We start from the raw sequence: 26,450 nt of genomic DNA on the forward strand, positions 1-26,450 counted from the left end.
ATATTGAAATGGTAATGGAATTATGATACATATAAATGTTCAAGATAAAATGAAAATGAAAGATTAATATTATCCTAATAGATAAGTATCATAATTCCAAAATAAAATGGAGGATATCTTAACTCGTAGTAAGAATAGTTTTTTTTCTAGAAAACATTTTCATTTGCATTTTGTACTTCTTCTTCATTTTTGTTGTTTTGGCCTAACCAAAGAAATATAGAGAAACAGAAGAATCAATCTGATAAACTATATTAATGCCAATGACAAAAACTGGTATCCTTACCTGCTCCTACACAAGTAGAAGATATTTAATTTTCACTAGGAAATTGCATTAATACATCAAGAATTTTTTTGGCCCTTTGTTCAATTGCAGCTCCAGTATACTAAATCCCAACTATTTTCCTTCTGTTAGATTTATTTCTGTGTCTAACAGGAAAACATATTTCTTTATATTAATTGCCCTTTGGATTTTGCACCTCTGTGGTTTCCATTCCTTTAACCAATATATTTGCCTTATAAAACAAGATCCTAGAAAGAATGGGGTATTGATGCTTGAAGCATGTGTAGTGTTCTAAATTTACTACAAGAAGTGAAAAGTAAATGAATTCTTCTCCCACCAAAGTCATGAAAGGACATGTCTAACTGTTCCAAAGCAGCCCTTTGTGATTTAGAGGGAGTCTATCAGACCAGCCTCCAGATTGGGCTGCACAGGTCCAGAAAATTACTTTATAAAGTAATCACCTTTGGTATGACCTCAGATAAATGAAGAGCTGATAGGTAGCTAGCCCTGGGTACATTAACTTACACACTTCTTTCTCAGTTGATAACTTTGGTTGTCTTGCCCATATGAATATCTGCATGCACGTAACAGGGAAGAGCCAATATTCCTCATTTTGTAAAGTGAAGAAAAGAAAACAAAATTCACCTGGTGATTTTTTGTTGTCGTTATTTGGAAGTTCTATCTTTTGTGGTGGTGACCAGTCCAGCAATACTGGAAATGGTTTTCAAACCCATACAATCAAAACAAGGTGCATGATTGGTGAGAGTTTTTTTTTTTTTTTTGGTGAGAGTTTTTTTGAAGAACAAAATCATAACAGTTAAGTAGTTTTTCACCATAACTAACCATATATTTAACCAATTTCTTTGCAACCATACTATGATGAAAACCTTGTAAAATATGTTTTATATGATGGTGCAAGATAATGAAATTGCAGAATTTAATTATTTAGTAGGATTTACCCAACCCCATCCTGATTTCACATTATTTACCAATAAACATTTAATAGCCACCCTAATAGTTATTTCATGCCCTGAGGATTATCCAACTTAAAAAAACTTTAATTCTCAGAACTAGTCTTTCACAGAAAAACATCCTATTTCCATTAAAACGTTTAGTTAAAAATAAACAAAATCCCCAAGAATACATGTCCTGAATAAGTAAAAATGGGTTCATTTTCATTTCCAATTCCTTTTGCATGCTTCTGAATTCATTGTCATTATTCCATTATATTCATAATAATAACTATTCTCAATTATACTTTCAAATTAATTCTTTAGAAGAAGTCTTGGAATCATACACTTACAGTCTGTGATTTTTAGTGTCCTCTTGACTTCTCCACTTCCTGATCCCCCACAACCATCTTCATCATCACAGTCCCCGCTGACCTGTTCAACCATGCCACCGCCACTGCCCATTTGGAGTTCCCACTTGTCAGGTTTGGGTGACCTACCCTGTAACAACTAAATATAGATACCAAAAATATTTATTAATAACAAACTCAAATCATCTAAGGAGGCTATTCAGAAACATATGTAGAATTAGAATTATTTTCTTATGTGGATCTACTCTTTCGGTTAGAACACCTTACCAAATTAAAACTGTAACAAATGTTCAAACCACTAAAATAATAGTAAATAATGGGCAAGGTCTTGCAGTTGTGAAGATCTATGATCTGCATATAAACTCAGTGATCAAGCTTTGGTTGAGGCTTTGGAAAGCCAATAAACCAGGCCTTCTTGTGATGGACAGTGTGGCTGGAGAATTTTTTCTTTCTGAATTAACATATGTAAGCATGGTCGATTAAATTTCAATACCACACAACTCCCTTTGCAGTATATTGGCTGATATTGTTGTGCTGTGTTGTAAACCAACAATTCAAAAATTCTCAAAACAGAGTAATAGTCTTCAAGAAAAGATTAGGTGAAAAGAATGTAGAGTTTTGTACACATATATCTATACCTTTAAACTTCCTTGGATCATATGCATACTCCAATGCATATGGCACAAAACTGGACATTGGAACAAAAGACTTCTGTTTCTACAAATCATTTAAGAAATTTAACCAACTTCTTGGTTCTTGGTTCTAAAGCATTTCATTTACTTATATGAGCAAAATAGATGGAAGAGCCATTTTCCCCTACAGCACAAGAGTGCTGGTAATATTTTTGAATAATAATGGAAATGCCTGAACTACTTTTCGAGAAGGTGATGTTATGAATAATAGAATATTTCACTTAAAGCTAAGCCTGAGTAAAATGCTTCAATATGTGACATATACCCCTGTTAGGCAGTTTGGGAGAACACATGACCAAGCATGAGCACTAGAGGGTACTGCTATATTATGAATGAAATGTACCACTGCTGAACATTTATTGGTCATTTAAACTTTCAGGGTGCTTTATGAAAGTATTAGGGTTGCTACTCCTAAGAGATTTTCTAGACAATAGTATCGATGCACAGACAATAATGAAACACACAGCCCAAGGATAATAGTTCATAGTGAAAAACAAGGGGTGAAATATCCTCAGTACAACTACAATGAACATGCTTAACATCTAAAGACCACTTTCATTAAAGCAACTGGACTTTAACAATTTATAAGCTTTCAAAATTAAAAATAAAATTAGATCACAAATTGTGAAATATTGCAGTTCTTTCAAATTAATTTTCCCTGGGACGCCTGAGTAGCTCAGTGGTTGAGTGTCTACCTTTAGCTCAGGGTGTGATCCCAGGGTCTGGGGAGGTAGCCCCACATTGGGCTCCCTACAAGGAGCCTGTTTCTCCCTCTGCCTGTGTCTCTACCTCTCTCTGTGTGTCTCTCATGAATAAATAAATCAAATCTTTAAAAAATTTTTAATTTTCCCTAACAAAAATGAAATGACAAAATAATTTGACAACAATTTAAAAATTCTGGTCAGAATTTATTTCTGTTATTAGAATTCCTTAATTGTGTTAATAGGTGTTAAGTTTAAAAAGAAGTCTTCCCTGATTTGCTAGCATATTCCTCTGAAAAAGAGGTTAACATTCCATAAGACACCATCTTACTGAGAAGATCATACGCTGGGAAACAAGCTATCAAATTTTACTTTTTCTTCACTTTTCAGTTTCTCTGACTCTTTACCATCCCTCTCATTGTTTTCCAAGTCCCCCAAAATGAGACATAATCACTATTTCCTATTATCAACTCATCAAAAAATATTCAGAATTCCATCCGACCCACATTTCTGGGTTCCCAATAGTCCCATCTCCCTCTGATTGGGGTCAGTATCTCCATGTCCCCTACATGAAAGTTCTACCTTGCAATGTTCATTTCCTTATTTCTCAATCATCACAAATCCACAAATGTTCATTTTCATTCTCACAATTATAAGAAAATGTATCTTACAAAAATCAGCAGTATATTTCCAACCAACAAAAACCAGCTTTTCACAAGATCCTTATTCAAATCCCACATCTTTTGGACTACACTATTCTGATTTGTTCTTGTTTGATCATCTTTCTCTTCACATTTCCAAGAAAATAAAGATAAATGTTTCAGTTAATAGCAGAAACCTCTGTTCTTCCTTTGTAGTCTGATTCTGGGAATCCATCCTAACAGATTGTGCTTTCACCTGTATACAAATTACGCACAAGTCTTTATCTCCAGCTCTTCCTACAATACTTTGTCTCTAAGCAGCGATTGGATCTAAAAATGCACACTACTGCTTTGTATCTTAAAACTTTCATCTCCGCTATTGGTGTATCATTACAACTTCTCTTCCCAACCCCTTATAGAGGTCCCTCCACCTACTACCACCATATTATTTTCAGTCCCTCCACCTACTGCCACCATATTATTTTCCCCAAATCACTACTTTCACTATGTCCTTTCTCTGCCTTAATGTTCCTGTAACCCTAGACTGTCAAAAACTACTCATTCACAACATGTGTCTGGAGGAGAAATATCACTACAGATAGACAAATCACAGAAAGAGAATCTATGGCAAAACGTTTGTGAAATTCCTACCATAGTCTCTACTCGATATCCGTGAACTAAAGGCTTTTGAGCAAACTCACAGTAAGCAATCTTGTTTAACCATTGAAAGTCATTTCACATTTTCCAAATTCACATAAGCAAATTACCCCATCCCCTCATTCAACACCCATTGACGTGTATTTTGAAATGAGGTCTAGAAAATAAAGTTCAAATTTTGCTGTAGTCCAATTTTTGTTTTTGTTAATTATGTCTAAACACAGTCTCCCAGCACCCAGATTCTGCCCCGGAGTGGTCAGTGTGCTTTTCCCTGGAAATTGTGTGAATTTATAGGTCTATAATTTTGTTTGTGCTTGTTTTATACTCTTTTCACTTCCAATTCTTGTTTTTCCTCCACACAGAATCTCCCTGTCCTCTTTTTCAACTCATCATATTATACTTAAACCTCAAGTTCAAACTCAAATTTAACTCTTTTCCCATTCCATGCATACTGCTTGAATCTTTTAAATCTGTGTCCTATTCACAGGCACTTAGTTTTCTTTTCTTTTCTTTTTTTCTTTTCTTTTTCTTTTCTTTTCTTTTTTTTTCTTAATTTTACTTATTTATTTGAGAGAAAGAGAGAAAGCACAGAGGGAGATGGAGAAGCAGACCCAAGCAGGAAGCCTGACACGGGGCTCCATCCCAGGATGCCCAGGATCATGACCTGAGCTAAAGGCAGATGCTTAACCAACTGAGTACCCAGGTGCCCCCTTAATTAACTTTCTTGAGCATATACTATGCGTTTCTCATTGTTGGTAAGTCTCTCAAAGATGAGAGACGATTTCATCATTTTTAAGCTCCCAATGATGACTAGAGGGATTTCTACATTATAGAAGTTAAATAAAAAAGCTTTAATTAATTTGAAATTTGAAAATAATTAATTAAATTTACTCTGCCTTCTATGTCCTTTTTATCTAATTTAGTAAAGTGCTTTTAGTTTTACTCCAATCTTCAGAGGCCATGATATTCTAGAATAGATTTTGGATTCTGCTTATTGACTGGTAGAAGAATTCATTTATTTATTCAATGACATGCATTGAGTACATATTATACAACACACATATATTTTGAAGGATATAATTCACATCAAAGGAGAAGATGTAGTCTTAGCTCTTAAAAAGTACTCAGTATGCATTTCTTATTTCAAATCAGCCTTCATGAATATGCAATTGTAAGGTAAAATTAATATAAAGGAAATAATGTGAAAATCAGGAAAAGAAAAACAGACTAAAGGTTTAGTTTTGTGACCCTGCTAAATTATTTTTCTTTTCAATCTTAAAAAAGAAGTTAATCTCAATCTTGAGCTCCTGGAAACATCTGAAAAAGTTGTTTAAACAGAAAATTAACATTAAAGGATTATGTCAAGAGATACTTCCCCAAAATATTTGTGTTTGCTACCCTATGAGCTAGGTATAAAAAGAGTATTCCAATTTTTTTAAAGATTTTATTTAATTTTTAAAAGATTTTATTAATTAGAGACACACAGAGAGAGAGAGAGAGAGAGAGAGAGAGGCAGAGACACAGGCAGAGGGAGAAGCAGTCTCCATGCAGGGAGCCCGAGGTGGGATTCAATCCCAGGACTTCAGGATCATGCCATGGGCGGAAGGCAGGTGCTAAGCACTGAGTCATCCAGGGATTCCCTATTCCAAATTTTTTTAAAAGATTTTATTTATTTATTCATGAGAGATACCCACAGAAAGAGGGAGGCAGAGACATAGGCAGAAGGAGAAACAGGCCCCATGCAAGGAGCCCGACGTGAGACTACATCCCGGGACTCCAGGATCATGCTTGGGCCAAAGGCAGGCGCTAAACTGCTGAGCCACCCAGGTGTCCCTCCAATTACCTTTTTAAATGAATATTCAGGAATTGGAATCTAGTGTCAAAAACTTATTTATATAAAATATTCATTTTTTTCCCAGAGTAGGGAGGGAACTTTAGCTTTACTATTTGGGTAACAGGCAATGGAATCCTCCCCTGTTCTTTCCCAGGGTATCAGCTCTTTACAATCCTCTCTTCCTCCAGTGCCTGGAAGGCTGCATGCAAATCACTCCTCCAATGCTCTGTTGGCTCTGCCTTTATGGACAAGTGTTAGTTCACATAGTATTCTCAAGCCACTTTTGAGAAAAATACACAGCTTTCACCAAAGAGGAGCCTTCCCTCATATGTCTTTAAGTAAAACAGAAAATTTCTACATATGTACAATTAAAGCCACATACAAAAATAAAATGACCCTACAGAATAATGAAGCTAATTTTTATAAATGACTTACAAAAATCAATCATATTACAGTAGATATACCACACACAGTATCAAATCTCTCTTCATTTCATCACATAAGTGGATAGCTGTTCCATATACTCATAAAATACAAAACATGTTATAAGAATTTTTCAAAATTTACAACCTCAAAAAATTAATATTACTTCTCTGGGACTACATTCTCTGCATCTTTAAATTAAGAGAAGAAAATCTATTTAGAAGTCTTTGGGAGTATTATTTGGGTTTAATTATGTAAAGTGCTACCATATTATGAGTGTTCACTAATAGTTATTTGTATCATAATTATCATTATAACTAGTAGGAACTGAGACCAGTACCCTGATTCTGTCTTTGAAAATAGGAACCCAGGCGGAGGTAAACATTTTTCCCTTCATCCTCACCCCATCTTGGCTCTGAGTCTGCCCAATTATAAAGATGGTGGAATTTGAACACTTAAACCTGTTCCCTAGTCATGAAAGATAGAAAGTGGATCAATACATACATATTTATAGAACAATTAAAAGAGAGGAAAGGGTACTATTTTGAGTCCCAGACATACATAAATTGTGTGCCTTTAAGCAAATCACTTAAGCCCATTAAGATTTATTTTATTCTCCTGAATGCAAGGGAAAGTACTGTATACAGCATAAGGTGCTGAATTCACTTGCAGTGTCCTGTGCAAGATACAACCTCCATAAAATTGAAAAGTAAAGTCAGGACGGTGAAAAAAACTCACAACTTTTAGGGTATTCCCCTTTCCTCAATGCCAGGCAGTTCGTGCAGTCAGCTGATTAGCTGAAAATAGTCAGTTCTGATGACTGATGCTTCCTGCTTATGTTTAATTGGTTTAGGAAGCTCATTAGGTATGCTATCTTGGAGGATGAGTTTGGTGGGTAGAATATCTGATGACTCTAAGGCAAATGTATTTCTTTCAGCTGGTGAATTAATCTCTCAATAGACTCAATTTGCTTTTTACTAACAGTCTGGCAACATCCCATAGTTGCAATATCCTTTCAAACACTTACAATAAAATCTGGCTATAGATGGTTCACATACACAACATGTTTGCTGTGAAAGAGAAATGTATTCATCAAAAATTTCCAAATGTGAAAGCCATTGAATGTGCCTCAAAATCCTATACATAGTGAAGCATCTCTAAAATATTTCCTCCATCCCCTTATAACCATTTACACAGATATACAAGAAGTACATATGTATTTAGAAAGCATTAGTCATCAGATATGTGCCTCTAGACATCTATTCAAATGTAGACACAGTAAAATCTGTGGTTTTATGATTTTATACTATTGATGAGAATACGCAGGTGAAAATTAAATGTTGACAGAAAAATTTCAAACCAGAGAACTGAAGAGACAGAAAAAAATGCAATTATACTTCTACTTCATCATTAATAAGACATCTCTAAAGATACATTTTAAGTGTAGACTGAAAAAATCTCTTTGAATATATATATGCAAATATATACATATATATAGGAATTTAATTTTGTCATAAAGCTGTTGGTATCTGCACTTTCATGCAGTTTAAATGAAACTTTTAAAGAAATGTATGGGAAATAGGAAAACAACAGAACTCATAACATCTTAAAACTGGAACTCTGATTCAAAATTCCTTATGATATATTTTTAAAGTTATCTCTGTTGCATATTTCAATGAGAACTTTTAAAAAATAAAACTCCTTATATAATACACTCTCATCATTTTTTTTCGCAACTTCAATTCCCTTGCCCCAAACCTCCAACTCCGCTCCCATCTAGACCCCCACTCATTCCATCCTTTCTTCACCTCCCTTAGGAACACTGTGACAATCATATTTTACAAATCTTTTTCTACCAAACTTTCCCACTCTTCCTCTTTCAAGTGTAAAAAAAAAATTTAGGTTAAGATCACATAACTACAAATCTCCAGATCCACCTTTTCAAAAGCAGTGAAACTGTACTAGACTATTCTACCCAAAAAGCCAAACACATTTTATAATATGTCATGTTATGTTACGTTGACCAGACACAGAAGTCATTTCTGTAGGATTTCTTGTCAGTGTTTACTTTAAGTTTGAGCTTTCTGATCTCGGCTTCTGTTGCACCAGTAATTTGAAAGGTCACTGTTCTGTTGGCATTTAGTTTATGCAAGGCAGTCTGGCAATTTATAAGTCTTGTGATTTTTGTAAATAGAATACTGAACTTAGAAAATGCCTACTACATTCACTATCTGGCTCTAATGCTGCAAAAAAAAATAGTGTTTTTCTTGTTTTCCTAAGAAAATTCTGTATGTCTCCTTGCACTGGGCCTGAGCTTACTTTCAACTCAGAATATGGCTGGTTCCATCTTTTGAGCTGTCGTATCAAAAGTGAACAGATATGTTTGTAATTAATGTGTGTTCCAGTCTGAACTCTACCTTTGACCTCACAGGAGAGTTTAAACTAAAAACTAATGAGTAAGTGCAGGAATAAAATGGAAGTAGGGATACAAACAAACAGCAACAAGAACTCAGAAAAATTGGGAGACACATTTTTTTTTCCAAAAGAGGAAGTGTGCACATCAAATATTAGCAATTCTCAAATGGCGTTTGTGAAATGTCTTTGTGAAAACACTCTGAGGACCTGGAAAGAATTGGTGAAAAAGCAAAAAATCTTTCTTACAATACAACTTCAGAGTTAATGTGGGAGCCTTCCATCAGATATCGGAGCCTTTTACCAAAACATCCATGCTGAGTTGGCTGGTCAGATAAAGAAGATCAGTGACCACAATAGGGAAGAAACAAGGACACTTTGTAACCAGCAGTGTATAATGACCCTGCAGCAGGAGAATGGGAGAAGAAGGGGAAGAGGAGAATGGAGCCTATAAGTTAATTGAAAACATGTGAGACATTCAGTGGACTAAGTAGATGTGTGATGCAAGTTTCTTGAACTCAGTCAGACATTTCATGAGTCATAACATTTATACTCCCCCATCCCTACCACCCAGAAAAGGTGAGAATTATTTTCCTAATGCCACTATCTTACTTCCCAGCTAATTTATTAATTTTCTAAATCATTATTGCATAATCACCTACATAGATACACACAAACCACACTACATCTTGTCACTCGCAAATGTTAGAGGACAGAAACCATCCAGGTTTCTAGTCATTCTAGGTTAGTCTATGATTAAAATCGAAGGACATCCAGAATAATCAGATATTAAATAATGTCACTATTTCATGTTTCTTGGGTGAAGAGAACATTTGCATTATTCATGATGTGGTTTATCATTGGGAAGTAATTTTTTAATATGCTGAAAATCTGTATCTCTGTAACTAGGTCTTCATATGAGTGAGAAATATTTAAATACCCACCCAGATCATACAGACTATCATGCATATTAGCTCTAAATGCACAGTCACTTGGGCCCAGATGACCTCAGGATACTGCCTCTGCCTGATTCGGGTGTCAGAGAAGTAAAGGTACTAGTAACTTACTGCTCAGAACATCCCTATTTGCCTAGTTATTCTGTATCAGCTTCCAGACACTACAAGTCACAACTAAACTTCCAAAATCAAAGACAGAAAAAAATTGAACATCTGCTCCTCCTGAGCAAACAAGTGAAAGTATTGCAAAACATGGATGAATGGATCCAAGAGGAATTCTAGATAACTGAATATCAGCTGGTGACTCAGGTTTCTATCAACCACACTCTATAGAAGTGAAGCAGGACCCACATTATGAAGGCAGTTTTAACTTTACATGCATTTATGAGTTAATTACATACTATTAATTTTAGATGTGTTACTGAGTGGTTTTCTTTCCTCAATTCCTCTGCTAAATTTTGCTTTATCTCAGCTCAGTCATAAAGAAAAGGATTGGCAGTGCTAGCAAACTGTTATCTCTGCTGACAGGAAGACCATGTACTTCCTACGTGAAATACGGGAATTAGTATTTTCCATTTATTTAGATTTTCTACTACCATTTCATTTTATTATCTGAGTATATTTCTTACAGGACTAAAAGATTTATGTTCTTCAACTGATACATGTTGTGGTAACTGTCTTCAATGACTGATCTGTATAAGACTGATGTCATGAGAAACATCAGAGGAAAACAGTAAAAGGAAGGAAGGAAAAGAGGAAAGGAAGGAAAAACTTTAATCATGATACATGGTCAGTGTATTAGATTAGAAAACATTTTTATTTGTTAATTCATCAAAATCTCCATTGCCTTTTTGAAAGAACTGTGACGGATGCAAATTCATTTAAAACCTGGTTTTGGCAACTTATTGATGGCCTTCACTGGCCAGCTGCGCAGATCTCATCCTCAAATGCTCTATTAAAACATTCTAGGAAAGATTCCCCTAAAGTTCCCCAGTCTATTAAAGGTTTACTTCCAAGGAGCTCATTCTGATCTCATTTAGTATGACACCCTTGTGTATGCCAGATGGTAACAAGAGTTATAGCTTCACAAATGTCATTCTGATTTTCACCTTTGCAGTGAAATTTCCTTAATCTAGCTTTCTTTAAATAAACTATAAAAATATGACAAAGATATGCCAAGTGAGGATTAAAGAGATGTGATTTTGCAAATATTCTAGAAATAATTTGAGAAAATTAGTAAAATTTAAAGTTGTAGTTGTCCTGGAGAGAAGGTAGGTGGGTATTTCACTACGATTCTAGGCTAAATTGTCCTGTTAAGGATTTAAATGTGTGCCTTAAATGAACACTTTAATCTTGCTGTGCCTAGATGTTTTAGCTGAAAAAAGGAGGCGGTTGAAAGTTTCTAAAGATGTCTTACACGGGCAGCCCGGGTGGCTCGGCGGTTTAGCACCGCCTACAGCCCAGGACCTGATCCTGGAGACCTGGGATCGAGTCCCACATCAGGCTCCCTGCATGGAACCTGCTTCTCCCTCTGCCTGTGTCTGTGCCTCTCTCTGTGTGTGTCTCTCATGAATAAATAAATAAAATCTTAAAAAAAAATGTCTTACAGCTCTAAAATGTTCAATTCTAACATGTTTCAAGCCATTGTAACATTTGGTTTGGAAACAGGTATTATATTATCAAGGCTTTTTGCAATCCTTCTTGATCTTTGTTTTAGTTCTATTCCTTTTTTCTGCTAGATTTAATTTTGTTGGATTTTTAAAAAGTATAGCATTTGTTTCTTATAGGTTGAATTATGTTTCTGCAAAAATATATTTTGAGATCCTAAATCTCAGTACCTCCAAACATGACCTTATTAGAAAATAGTTTCTTTACAGAGGTAATAAAGTTAAAATGAGATCATTAGAGTGGGCTCTAATCCATATGATTAGTGTCCTTATAAAAAAGGGAAGTTTGAACACAGGGCCAGACATGAGCATAGTGAATACGAAATGAAAAGATAGCAGGAGAATTCTTGTGAAGGTGGAGGATTGGATGATGTGCCTACAAGCCAGAGATGCCAAAGATTGTCAGCAAACCGGAAGAAGCTAGGAGAGAGGCACAGAGCAGATTCACAACCCTCAGGGGGACCCACCCTTGCTGACTCTTTGACTTGAGACTTCCAGCCTCCAATACTGTGACACGATAAATTTGTTGTGTTAAGCCACTGTTTGTGGTTTCTTGTTACAATCACCCTTAAAATTAATACAAAGATGCATACTAAATAGTGCAGAAGTCATAAATGCATAACTTCAAGAACTCTTCAACATGAACTTAGCCATGTGACCACCATATTCATGATACAGAACATTACCAACATTTCAGAAGCCTCTTTTATGCCTCATTTACTTCTCCCAAATGTAACACAATTTTGACTTTCTCCACCACAGATTCATTTTTCCTGAGGAACTTTATAGGAATGTAAGCATGGCTGTGATATTCCAGATGTAGTAGAAATTCATTCTGTTTAATTATTCTATTTTATTCTGTAGTATCAGTGAAACATAACTTAATTCTCCATTCTGTTGGTGGACAATCATACTATTTTGGTGTCTGGACACAAAAATACTGTTGCTGTGAAAATCTTGTAAATGTCTTTTGGTGTAAAAAAACAGTCATATCTTTTGGGTATATGCCTAAATGTGGAATTGTTAGATAATATAGGTGAGTATTGTTCAATGCAACCAGCTTTATTTGTTTATATCTTTCTTCCTTCTTAATATTATTATATAATTTACTAATATAGCATACAGATCTTAAATATATAGTTCAGTGATTTTTAGCATAGGTATGCACACAAAAATATAATTCAAATTAGAATATATTACATTACAGGCACCCCAGAAATCTATTGTCTCAGCCTATAGCATCAATCAAAGGATAACTCTTATTCTGACCCCTACTTACAGAGATTCATTTGCCCATTACTGAATTTCATAAAAATAGTATCATGTAGTATCATACCCTTTTGCATATGACTAAATATCCAGCATTATATTTTAAACATTTATCATATTATTGTGCATATGAATAGTTCATTCTTTATTACTGTGTAGGGGTGGAAAATTTTATTTCTACCCCTTTAAGTTCTCAACTACAACTCCTGTAACAAAAGATAGATCAACAAGAGAAAAGCATACAAATGTATTTAACATAAGCTTTCACATGACACGGGAGCCTTCATCAGGAAGAAGCAGTTAAACCGGGGCATTTTTATGCTAGGTTTGATGAACAGCAGAAAATCATGGGAAAAATGTGATAGGACAAAAGAGGATATGAGCTAAATGGGGAAAAAGCAAGGCTTGTTCATGCAGATCCCCTGTGGTATTCCTAGTCTTTGAGATAAGGATACTCCTTACCTCTGAGGTATAGGAAGAATACCTTTCACATGAGGGTCTTACGATCAGCTTCAGGGAAAATAGGAAAATCCTTCCTGCACCTGTCCTTTTTCAAATTTCTTCAGCTCAAAATATTCAATATGCCACGGTGCCATATTTTGAGGGTGCACTTCCTGAACCCTGTCATTTGCAATATAGGTATTCCATTTTATGAATATACAGCAATTTGTTTATTTAGCATTGGACTATTCATCTATTTTCAACTGGGGGCTATGATAAATAATGCTAATTGAATATTCTTGTACATGTTTTTTGAATGACTTAAGCATTCACTGACCTTGAGTATATACCTAGGAGTGGAATTGCTGAGACATAGGGCATATTAATATTTATCTTTAATAGACATTCCCAAAACAGATTTTCAGTATGGTTGTTCACGTTTATATTTCCGCCAGCAATACATGAGACTGGCAGTTATTCCATACTTTCTGCAACACTTGGTAGTATTAGTTATTTTAATTTTAGTTATTTTGTTACAGTGTAGCAGTATTTTAGTGTAGTTCTAATGTTTTTTTATATGATTTTGATTTTTTTTGCATTCTCTAATGTAAGGTGACTAACCAAGTCATTTATCCATAGAAAAAAATAGATTATCTACATTTTCTAATGGCTAAGAGTTCTTTATAAATTCTAGATACGACATTTATTTTTGTATTTATACAATATTTTTATTATTTTTATCACTCCTCCATTGCCATTTTTAGATGAATCATTTATTGTGTATTAGCCTCTTGTTATACCTTTTTGAATATCCTAGAGGTTTTAATTATAATATTATTTATAGTATAACATTTATTCTAGCCTCACTATCCTTTCAATAGTATTTTTACCACTTCTGTAACAATGTAAGAACCTTAGAAAAACTAAACACTATTTGGTCACTCCCACTCATTACCACATTTTATTTCAACATATATTATAAATTCCAGAAGACAATTCTTATATTTGTCCCTCTTTCTCATGTTTATTTCATGGTAAATATTCCTGACAAATTCCTTTTCATATCCTTGTCAGATTCTGGTGTCAATATTTGCTTCCCACAGAAAACTGGGAAATAGTCTCTCTTTTGTGTGTATCTTCTTAGAGTGCTTGTATAAGAGGCTTCTTATTCATTCCTTAAATTTTTAGGAGAATTTACCAAATAATCCATCTGTGCTTGAAATGTGTGTGTGCTAAATGTGTTAATTATAGATATGGTTTCTATAATACATACCGACCTCATTTCAATTCTCAAATTTTCTTCTTGTGCCAATATTTTAAGATTTGTTTTCAGTGAACTTCATTGCTTCCTGTAGTTTCATGCTTCTATCAGGGTTCATTTTTCCTTACCCTGAAGAACTGAAGTATTTCTTAGCAGTCAGGTTTGCTAGTTAAGCATTTACTCAATATTTATTTGATGAAATATATTTTATTATGCTTCATTTATATGCATATTTTCACTGGTTATGAAATTTTAGATTGGCATAATTTCCCCATCAGCATGTTAAAAATGTCATTCCCCTGTCTTTAGTTTCTCTTGAAAATCTTATTTTTGCTCTTTTACTTGCTTTTAAGACTTCCATTTTGTCTTGGTTCAAGAGTTTGACTATGATCCTCCTAATTATGGTTTTCTTTGTATTATGTTGCTTAGGTTTTGTTAAGCTTCTTAAAAGTGGATCTATTTCCTTTATCAGTTTTATAAAATTCTTGACCAATTGCTATTCAAAGATTGCTTCTTTCCTACTCCCCCTCACCTGTCTTTCTTGGTCTCCAATTGCAGGTATATTAGATATTTTGATGGTGACTCATGTCTCTTATGCTCTGTCCTGCTTTATTTCATTTATGTGCTTCAGTTTAGATTATTTCTGTGGATGTATCTTCAGGTTCACTTATTTGAGATTTATTTTATTTACTCTGATCTAAACCTATTCATGATTTAAGGGGTGCCTAGGTGGCTCAGTTGGTTAAGCATCTGTCTCAATTTTGGCTCAGGTCATGGTCTCAGGGTCATGGGATTGAGCCCTGTGATGGGCTCTGTGCTGGGTTGTAGAACCTGCTTAAGATTCTCTCCCTCTCCGTCTCCCCCTCCCCCACTCATGAGCACCTGGGTACATACACAGAATCCCTCTCTCTAAAAATAACAAGAAACCTATTCAGTGATTTAAGTTCAATTATTGCGCTTTTTATTTTCAAAATGTCTAACCTGATTTTTTATATATACTCAAATTCTTGGCTAAAATTTCCAATTTTTCATTCTGTTTATGTTTATTCTATCACCATATTAATAACAATTAGCTTTCAGGGATATTGAGGTTAACTCTTTACCACCTTACAGCCTCAAAAATCTGAGAAATATCTGGGGATTTAAGATGGCTGCTCCAGAAGGAGGTCTTGCTAGTGAGATTCTGAACTCTGACAGAAATAGAAACATTAATGTCTTATTATTATAATGACCATTCAGGTACATATTACTGACATTCATACTGCTCCATCTTGAGGATCTGACCTACTGGGTATATAGAAATACACTCAGAGCCATGGCGGGGCAGCAGATTGCAACCAACATGTTTTGAGAAAATAGTTTAGAATGTGGCAATGTATTCTGTTTTTAGGTAGTTGGCCAAATGTAACTCAAATGTGGGATACATAAGCCCTTTGTGTCCCTGGAGAGAGCTCTGTAATGACTTAGGTGTCACTGGAGAAATTATCAGGAATACTACCATGAACCATCCTCTTTTTGTGGTGCTGAGTAAGTACTTTACTTTGGCCCATAAGGCTCAGGTTAAAAGAGGGAGAAACAGCAAATAAATAAATCTGGAAAACCATATTGGAATGAATGACAGACAGGGATGTCAGCATCTAATATCAAAAGACCCAGAGGAAATAGGGAAGACGAGGGTAGAACTGAGTTAGTCAATGTTCTATAAATTTTTAAAGAAAGTAAATATTAGAGAAGAGGAAGATTGATCTGAGGAACATCCCTTCACCTGCAGTAGTAAAGCATCCGTCATATGGGGGCATGGGCAAATGAAAACCTGAGTACCTCAAAATTCAGTTTCCATCACAGAGTGAAAATTTTGTTGGGCCCTTGAATTAGCCCAAATAACTTTCTGGCCTGCTACATTTGCCAAAGAGAATGTTCTGTGGAGTTCTTGGGGGTGGGGGGTCTTTGTTCCCAACTTTAAAATTACAAAAGTAGATTGTTATCTAAATGATTTATTCTTATTATAAACTTTTAGGCAATACAGAAAATCTTCTGCAGTTCAATAAAACCTTCAATAAAACCTTCAATAAAACCTTTAAGCCTTAAATATACAGTAGTGTTTTTATCAGTGTCTACCTAGCATTTTGCCCATGTCTCTGTGTCTGGTGAGTGTCCATAAATGGTTGAAACCTACTTTGATGTCTGGTGTTTAGGTGCTTAGTTCTGCTCTGCTGATTCAAGAATATTAGTTTGTGACCTACTGAATCCTGAGCACTGTTATGTAAGCTTCTAGTTCTTCAACATTATTTCATAGAACCTTGTTTAGTTGTATTAGTAAGTAATTTAAACATCAAAAAAGCCAAAATACAAAAAAGTTGTATTAGTAATTTAAACATCAGAAAAGCATCAATATATATATATGCATATATATTCAATATTTCTTTTTTACCCCATATAACAATTTCATACTATAAAAGCTATTATTTTCATTTAAAAATTAAGTATTAGTATATTTTGATATATATGCCAGAGGCAGCTTGAGAACTATTTATTTTTGGCACAAATTGGCTTCTTTTGGATAGTGCTCTCACGTGCTAAGTGTCTTCTCTGTCCTCCATGTATTCAGTGTCATATCATTTCTTAGCTCTTCACACAGGCTCTCCTGGAAGATGCAATTCCCCCTTCCTTTGATCATTCTACTTTCTCAAACAATATTGGTATTCCCTCTACAGTAAATTCAATGTAAGCATTAGGGAAAAAAAAAGAAAAAGATCAGCTGATTAAGACACTATGCTTAAGAGCTGGTTGGAAAGGAGATTTATCTCTCCAAAACTGCACTGAAATTTAAAGGGATGAGAATTCCAATATGTTAATTCAAAGCTATGTGGGAAACATCACCAACTTCTCTTTTATTTTGTCAGTTATAGCTCTAAGCCAGTAGGGTATCAATAATAAAAATATAAAGAGGAGTATGTGTGTATGTTGGCAGTTGTTTGAGTGCAGTCATCTCTATACCAAACAGGTAAGGATTCATTTCCAATCATACGCACATGATAGTTGGCAGGATTTAGTTCCTTGACAATTGTTGGACTATGGACTCCATAAAGCAGCTTACAACATGGCAACTCTCCTTATCATAGCAATCAAGAGGGCAAAAGAAAGTGCCAGCGAGAGGGGGAGCAAGCCAGCAAGATGCAATTCTGAGTGTTTTTATAACCTAATCTCAGAAGTGACATTCCATTACTTTTGCTATATTCTGTTCATTAGAAGCAATACAGTAGGTCCAACCTATACTCAAGGAGAGGGGATCACTCAAAGGCATGAATACGACATGGTGGGATCATTGAGAGCTATGTCAGAAACTGCCTGGCACACCATCCCAGATAATTACTGCTTTTCTGCTAGTATGTTATTTTTCTTTAGAAAAATACTGAAGTAATGGTCTAGAATTAAATTGAACTGAAATAACGGTCTCTACAGCTTTGTATCCTGCTCCACACCCACAGAGTTATATATACATGTAGCCGTTTTTTCTTCTTCCATACCACCAGCCTCCTGCATGCTTCACCCACACAACAGAGACCCTTTATGTGTTTGCCTAAGCCAGACTCTTCAGAATCTATACATTATTGACATGCTGGTGACTATTTTTACCTATTCTGGAAAACCAATCAATTTTCCACATTCCCCATTCTCAACTCTCAAGAGTGTTGATTGCTTTCCACACCTAATCTCCTTCTCCTTGTCACCTGGGCTTCTGCAGCAGCAATACCCTTGACTAGACTTTCTTCTTTTTGCAATGTCTTTTTCTTCATCTCTATGCCATATTAAGGAAAAAGAATATTCTAGCAATGCATGCTCCTGAACAGTGTGACTTGACTGCTCACATAAGTTGTAATATCCAGCTCTTTTCAGTTCTTTTTTTCTTAGTTGAGCTCAAGAATTATTCTATACCAAAGAGAAATGAGATGGAAGGGTAGATAATTCTGGAAGACCGTTCTAGAATGGTCTTGGTCTAAGAATGGCTAAGACTTTATTGAGTAGCTTCTATCATTCTTTGGATGCTTACTTATATTGTTTACATTTTCCCTTAAGATTTCAATTTTGATAAGTAAATAGTAATTATTAAGACACTGTGTTCTAGGAACTAGAGAAACAATGCTTAAAACAAAAACCTAAACCTTGAGGATTTTCTAGAATTATTATTGTTACTATATGCAAACACAATGTCTTCATTTTTGCAAATAATAATTTGAAAGATGTGCAGTGAAGGAAGAGAAGCTTTCTTGGAAAAAGTACACACAAACAAGATACAAAAAGATACACACCAACAAGATACAAAAGGTACACACTAACAAAAGTTGGGATCCCTGGGTGGTTCAGTGGTTTAGCCCCTGCCTTCAGCCCACGGTGTAATCTGGAGTCTCAGGATTGAGTCCCACATCAGGCTCCCTGCATGGAGCCTACTTCTCCCTCTGCCTATGTCTCTGCCTCTCTCTCTCTGTGTGTCTCTCATGAATCAATAAATAAAATCTTTATAAAAAATAAAAATTAAGAAAATAATATTTGGTAGTCTGTTTTGAATTAATTTTTTAAAAATTTCTTTCTTAAATATATGTTTAGAAGGCAAATGTATAAACTTTAATCATTTTTACTCATAGTAAAAGTATAAGGTCTCATAAATTTTGCCACTAAACTTTCCTGACCTTTATAAATTCTGTTTTTTTCCCCTTGTTTACAATCTGAGCTATAAAGGTGTAACCATTAACCAATCAAAATGAATACTAAAAGGTCAGTGCATTGCATATAATATAGTTGCTTTTCAAAACATGTGTAAGGCATTCAAATTCTGGCACATTTTTGCAAGTCCAAACCTGTAAAATAAATCCATAGTGACATAAATGAGACCCGGGCTCCTGGTAAAACTTGTAAACATGAGAAGAAAGTCCAACTCCCTGTCTTTCCTTTTTTATTTTCATAAATTTAGTCTCCACAATTCTAGTAAGGTAGGTACAGCTAAGGACATGAAATAAACAATGTTATGGATGTCATAAACTGTAACAATCTCGAAAATATTTTCCAGGCTGCAAATTTCAAATTAAGAATTTCCTTAGATTTACAAATTACCACATGCACATATTTTGGAACTATTTGTGGGTTTTAATAATTTCCTAATGGCAACTATAAATTTTATCAGTTATTTGTAAATAAGTGATAATTATAAGAGAGTATTTTTATTTCAGAAATTACCCCAAAGTGTGATCCAAAGAAGGCCAGTATCAAAGGTAAATATTTCTTTTCTACATGGTCAACTTGACTGGAACATATATTATTTCTATATAGTTTGTATCTTCAATGTGTCAAGCAGAACAAGGAAAGAATTTGTGAATTTTAACACATTTAAAAAAAATTTTTTTTCTTATTGCCAACATATTTTAAACATTTTCCCCCTCTAAAGAGGGGGAAAAAAGAAGGTTTGGTCTCTTTTGGAACATATGTAAGCAATACAATTAAAGAGCTAAACATAGAAAAAAAATAGACTGACCTATTGATTAGGAGAAGACCAGAAGCAAAGTCTACCAGTAACATTAAAGCTACCAAAACTCACAGAAGCAATGGATGCTGTTTCTGATCTAAAAGAAAGTGAGGTCATGGAGAGAATGCATGCCTACATGGCCTCATTTACAGAAAAGTTTTGAGAAGTTGGAAAAACTATGAGATAAGCAAGTATGATGGTTTGGAAATGAAACCATGTACAGAAAGTATGTTATAAGGTGTTAGGATAAGCACCTAATTAAGAGCCTACAGACTGAAGTAAGAGGATGCAGACTGGGAACTAGATTTTCACACCTCTCTGGTTCTAAGAAGAACCTGAACACAGTGTCTCTTCAAAAATTTTAGGCTTTGGGGCCCCTTAGAGGCCCAGAAGCCTGTGGCTGCTAACAGCAAAAGGGCTTGATCTTAATCAAGTAACAGGGCTGTTTTTTTAAAACTCCGTAAACTTCACTGTGAGCCCCAAGTAAACGGTCACTCTAGACAAAGTTCCTCAGTTATGGAAGGAATATGTCATGGGAATAAAAGGTATAGCATAGAGAATAGTCAATGGTACTGTAATAGCAATGATATTGTAATACATTACAAATTTAACGAATCACCATGATATGCATTGAGCATAGCATCATCTACAGAGGTGTTGAATTGCCATGTTGTATACCTGAAACTAACACAAAAGTGTGTGTCAACTGTCCTCAAAATAAAAATTTTCACTATAAAAAAAAACAAAGGATATTCCAAAATTCCTAAACTTCCTGTTTCTCTAAAATACAATTTCCTTTTAAAACTACTATGTCAAAGTAAGTAATTACTACTGGATCTGCATTTGAAACTATTTTGATAGTTACATTCCTATAAATCATGTGATGTTTGGAATATTGCTGCTCTCACTGTGTCACAAAATCTTTGTGATGTGTTGTAAGTTGCTTCTAACAAAGGCTGAAATGGGTTCACTTCTTCTCTGGCTTTGATCTGATTATTAAATAAGGCAATTGGATGAAAATATATTTACCTTAATTCTAATTCTAAAATTTTTCTATATTTAATTTTTTAGTAAATAGAGTTGACCATGTTTCAGCAAACTTTCCAGAAAAGCCTCACTCTGTACTTGGCCAAAATCCCATTGAAAACATAGTCTTAGATGTGTTACAAATGGGAGAAAAGGAGTTCAGCCACCAAGAAACTATGAGGACTTTCTGGATGTCTAAGAATGAGGATAATCCCCAGGATGGCTTAGTAGGGGGAAACAGACCCACAGCTCTGAGTTCACACAATGCTAGAGCAGAGGTAGTTTTTTAACTTAAAATCCCTGTGGATATAAGAACTGTGAAGGAGGAGAAATCAAGAATATTGAAGAGTTACCTATGGAAACAGCTATGTGTGCCAACTTTCCATATGCTTCTTCCATCCTTTCCCTCAACTATGGCCTTCATGCACAGGATAAGCCACAAAAATATTCTTAAGATAACGACACATTTTGTTCGGGAGAGACACAGTGAGAGCCAGACTTGAGAGACCAATTTAGTGACCATTTGTGTAACTTCTCATCAAAGAGCAAAAAGGAGTTAGAGCCCACCACTGATGCCAGTGAAGAGCAATGGAGATCCAAACCAGAGCTGCCACCAAGCAGCTGCAAACATGCTTCCTGCTTGTTGTTCCTGCAAACATGCATACTACTACTCTTTGGCAGATGAGCAACCTTTAAGAAAATGTGTGTGAGATCACCAAATCCACTCCAATTAAATAGAATAAAAGGTTCTTAGAGTGGTTATAGTGGGAATTTATTCAACAATAGAGAAAAGGTGGGGATTATGCCTATATTTTTAAAAGAAATGGTAGTTTTATGTGGACTTATATGGTTGAGGGAGAGAGGTTAGAGCATCTACAGCCTCTTCTTGCATAGCAAGGAATCAGAAAACATGCTCAATAAAAGAGCTAGTTGGTCTTTTCAAAAAGTTACTGTTGAGTCTTAAAACAATTTGCTAGGGCACATGAAACAGTTAATTTTACTACAGTAATTTCCAGATGAATTGAAAAGTTGAATGCTAAAAATACAATTAAGATGCACTAAAATACAAGTTGACATTTATAGCATTGAGGATGAGTCAAAGGCATTGTTAAGGTGAACCCAGAGTACAAATATCAAAAAGAAAGCATTCCTATATGAACTAGATAAAATGTTGAATCTCCACATTCCCCTATGTCTTCTTGTTTAGTAAAGTCATTTAAAATATAATATTAACACAATTATAAACACATCTATGTGTACACAAACATAAACATGCATTATTTGCACAGAAAAAAATGATATAGTATTTAGGACATAAGAAGGTCAACATTATAATATATTTTTGTACATAATCATGATTTTGTGCATGAAAATGGTGTGGAAGTCCAAGCTGGAAAAAGAAAGAGAATGTCCAGTGAAGACCTATAGTTCTGCATGTGAGTTCATGCATGTGTGTGTGTGTGTGTGTGTTCTCATGCATGCAGCCTTACACAAATGCTGATGCCCTGGCCCTGGTGAATCTCATGTTGGGGCAAGAAATTAGAGCCTGACATGGAGAGTCCCTCAGTATCCTTGTGGATGTGTCAAAGGAAAAAGAGCACGGGGGAGAATGCTTCATTATTATAGTCACTCAGTTTTTAATTAGGAATAATAACTAAAATCATACTCTTATTTTCAACCACTCATTTTCTGGGTCAATGACTATGTAGGAAAAAGGCAGAGGCTGATGATTTATGTTGCCAAAACAAACAAACAAAAATAACTCACAGGTTTATGACTTTTCCATAGGATCCAATATAATTATAAACCATTTCAGAGTCAAATACTAAACATTTGAAAGAAGAGCTGTTTTTTTACATTACCTCTAGTTTTTATTCACTCTTTAGAAAAGCAAAACAATTATTATACTCATGGTCCTCTTAAAATTAACCCTAAATAGCTTTCTTGGTCAATCCATACTGCTTTAGACAAGTGCTTTTCCTTAACACTGCCTACACTAATAATTTACTAAAGCATGTTTCTTACATTGATTTTAACAATGAATTCTATTTCTCTGACCAAAACTCATAATGAAAATAACTGCTTGTCCAAGAGTTATATTTTAGAGGTTTACCACCATTGCAGAGATTTCATTTATGATTACTTTTACATGGTATTTCCAGAGAATCTCTTTACATTTTCCTAACATTTCACACTGAGATAATTGAGCTCAAAAGCATGCTCAGGTCATAAGATAAAAATAAATTCTTTACTCCATTTATAACTCCTTTCCTCTGTATTAAATTGTATGTGTGGTATCAAGACAAATGACCTGGCTTAACATATGGAAGTTAAGTCCTACCAATTGACTGATAAAAGTGATGTCTGAAACACACTTACTAATGAAGAGACATTTTCTTTAGTTCTCCTTATAAAAAGATTTAATAACAAATAGGTATATATTATTTAGGTAATACTGAAAAGATTTAAGAACAAAAAGATACATATTATTTAGGTAATACTATCATAATAGCTATAAGGAATATACATAGAGACTTATTTCCTCTTTGAATACAAATTCAAAAGAGATGCAAGCTAAAGTTTGAGCAAGTTTAAAGTTAGTTTATTACTAATAAAAGTCAAACAAAACTATGTGACTATATGGTAATATTCATATCAAAAATAAACCAGAATATGGTAAAATAACCTATTGACACTTAAACAAATATCATTATTTAAAACTGAGATATAAAGTCTTCTTTGCTTCATCTATTTATCAAAACTTCCTGGAGACTGTGAAGATATCCATAAAGAAAATAAAATATTGATAAAGTATTTGAAATAAAAATTTTAAGGCTGCCATGTTGCCATTTCACAATGATAGTTTTGCTCAGTATGCACTTACCAATGAGTGCTTTATCTATTTAGTTGTGGACATATGAAATGGTGGTTATAGACCAGATATTTTGGTTATAGGCAGTTGAAGTTAGCAAATTCATCATCAGTGATTCAAAGATAACTTTTGTGATACTTATACTGAAAACAGGCATGAATGGTTGTATGTAAAGACACCCCCTCTCACCTCCTTAATTATCAGGGATAGTCTTCTGCCAATTATACCTGTCCTACCTGAATATACAACATTTTCTCTAATGGCAATCTGCTCAATATATAATATTCTCAAATTTCTCACAATACTACATACATGCGCATATGTACATATATAGACACACAAATGACCCTCTTACAATGATCATCTTCTACCTATCAAATATGTTCTTTTTCCTCCCAATTGTTCCAAGTCTCTACAATAAGTGGTATTTACTTTCTCATTTGTTCCTTTTTTATAACTTTTCTTCTTTATCTGTCTTCTTCCTGCCTAGCTTTATTGAATCAGTTCTCCCTAAGACCACTAATAATTATGTAATATTCAAATTAAATGAGCAGTTTCTATCCAGGTCTTATTGGATTTAGCATTTAGCACTCTTTTTTAATAAATTTTTAAAATTATTTATTCATTCATGAGAGACACAGAGAGAAAGGTAGAGATATAGGCAGAAGGGTAAGCAGGCTCCCTGCAGGGAGCTCAATGAAGGACTCAATCCCAGGACCCCAGGATCACTACCTGAGCCAAAGGCAGATGCTCAACCACTGAACCACCCAGGTGCCCAGCATTTAGCACACTTGAACACACCTTTTGTTCTCAAAGAATTTTCTTTTCTATTAACATGCAGAAGACTATTTTACTTAGATTTTCACCTGTTTCTTTGGCATCACATCTTAATCCATTTTATATAGTATTGCATTCTACATTCATCTCTTTAATATTACCTTCAATAATCTGGCTTGTCCCTTTTTTATTTTCTTGTGATTTGTTCTGAGTGACATTACCCATAACCATAACTCTATCATGTCTAATAGGCTTATGTCTCCACAATCAATATTCCCAGCTCAAATTGCTCTTGTCATTTCTAAATCCTCTAATCTATTGAACACATACACCTGGATACTATTCAGACAACAGAAATTCTGCTTCTTTAAACATAATGACCATGTTCCACTCAAAGTAGGTGCGTAACTCCTAGTTGTTTCTCTTAGAAATAACTTCTTTAGATTTATGACTACTGGACTGCTAGTTTTTCTTTTTGGATTACTGCTACAGTCTTGAGTCTTATTCTCTCCAATTGATCTAATCAATCTGATCACAGATTGATCTCATCTCTGAGATAAGACTCTCAAATATTTCCCACTGTATTTAAAATAAATTTCACACTATTTGCATTGTATACATAGATACATCTATCATCTTCCCTTTGATTGACTGTTCTTTTAACTACACTAATATTCTTGGGTTTTGATGATTGGATAAGGTTCTTTTTTACCTTGATGTATTTCTTCATATTGAATCTACTTCATGGATTGATATTCCTCATTGTTATCTACCTGCCAAAAATGCGAGCTGATCTAATTCATCACAAGTTTTTTGGAAGACTTATTTGAAGTAATTGCCATCAATATTTCTCTGAATTTCCAAAACTTGTACCATCTCTCTATAGCATCTATTTTACAGTATTGTTCTTGTTGCTGTCTTGGGGTAAGTCTCCCATGGTAGAAACAGCTGGTTGCCCATAGATATTCATTCCTTTTTTTATTCCTAATTTACAGAATCTTGTTACATTTGGGGCAGCAATGTGCTAAAAATATTTATTTCCCAGGCATTCTCATACCCAAAGAGTTTCATATAACCTGATAGACTTGTGCCAATGAGATGTGATCAGAGGTCAGCATAGGTATGATTATAGGGAAAGAGAAATCTCAGCTCTTGCCTGCTTTGGGTGCTCTTGCTTTTTCCCTTCTTTACTGGATCATAGAAACAGTGTGGATTGATGAAACAACCATCCTGTAACTATCAGAGTGACATATGTGAAAGAAGGAAGAATGGAAGGAAGAAAGTGCTTCTTTTGTGATGGTATCCTGAACCCACTATACTAGAATTGAGTTGCCAACCCTGACCCCTTACATACTGAAGCCACCATAGTTAAGTTTCTATTATAGGTTACAGCCAAACACAATTCTAAGTGAAACATTTGCCAGAAGGAAAGAGAGCCCTTTGAAGGCAGGGACTTTATCCTATTCAGTTTTATATTTCAATGACTAGCCCAATACCTGACACACTATCAATGATTGATACAAATTTTTAATTGACTGAATAAATGAATAAACCAAGACAACTATTTAAGACTCTTTCTCCTAAAATCAAGAAATGTCCAAATCTGAATATAAATAGATATATAACAGCAAACACAGTCTCAGAAACTTCTATCTCCTTATGTGGATAAAATACATTTTATGAATAGGAGAGCATAATGAAT

The 26,450-nt window shown here is 34.6% G+C and overlaps 1 protein-coding gene across 1 annotated transcript in view; it reads right to left on the minus strand.

The window, feature by feature from the left end:
* GPC5 (glypican 5) overlaps nt 1-26,450 on the minus strand; it is a 1,343,507-nt gene that overhangs the window by 686,821 nt on the left and 630,236 nt on the right. Inside the window, exon 7 of the mRNA XM_072782622.1 lies at nt 1,584-1,740. Coding sequence (XP_072638723.1) covers nt 1,584-1,740 — 157 coding nt within the window. The remainder of the gene's footprint in view (nt 1-1,583; nt 1,741-26,450) is intronic.

Source organism: Canis lupus, chromosome 17 (genome assembly GCF_048164855.1).
Source record: "Canis lupus baileyi chromosome 17, mCanLup2.hap1, whole genome shotgun sequence".
NCBI classification, from domain to species: domain Eukaryota; kingdom Metazoa; phylum Chordata; class Mammalia; order Carnivora; family Canidae; genus Canis; species Canis lupus.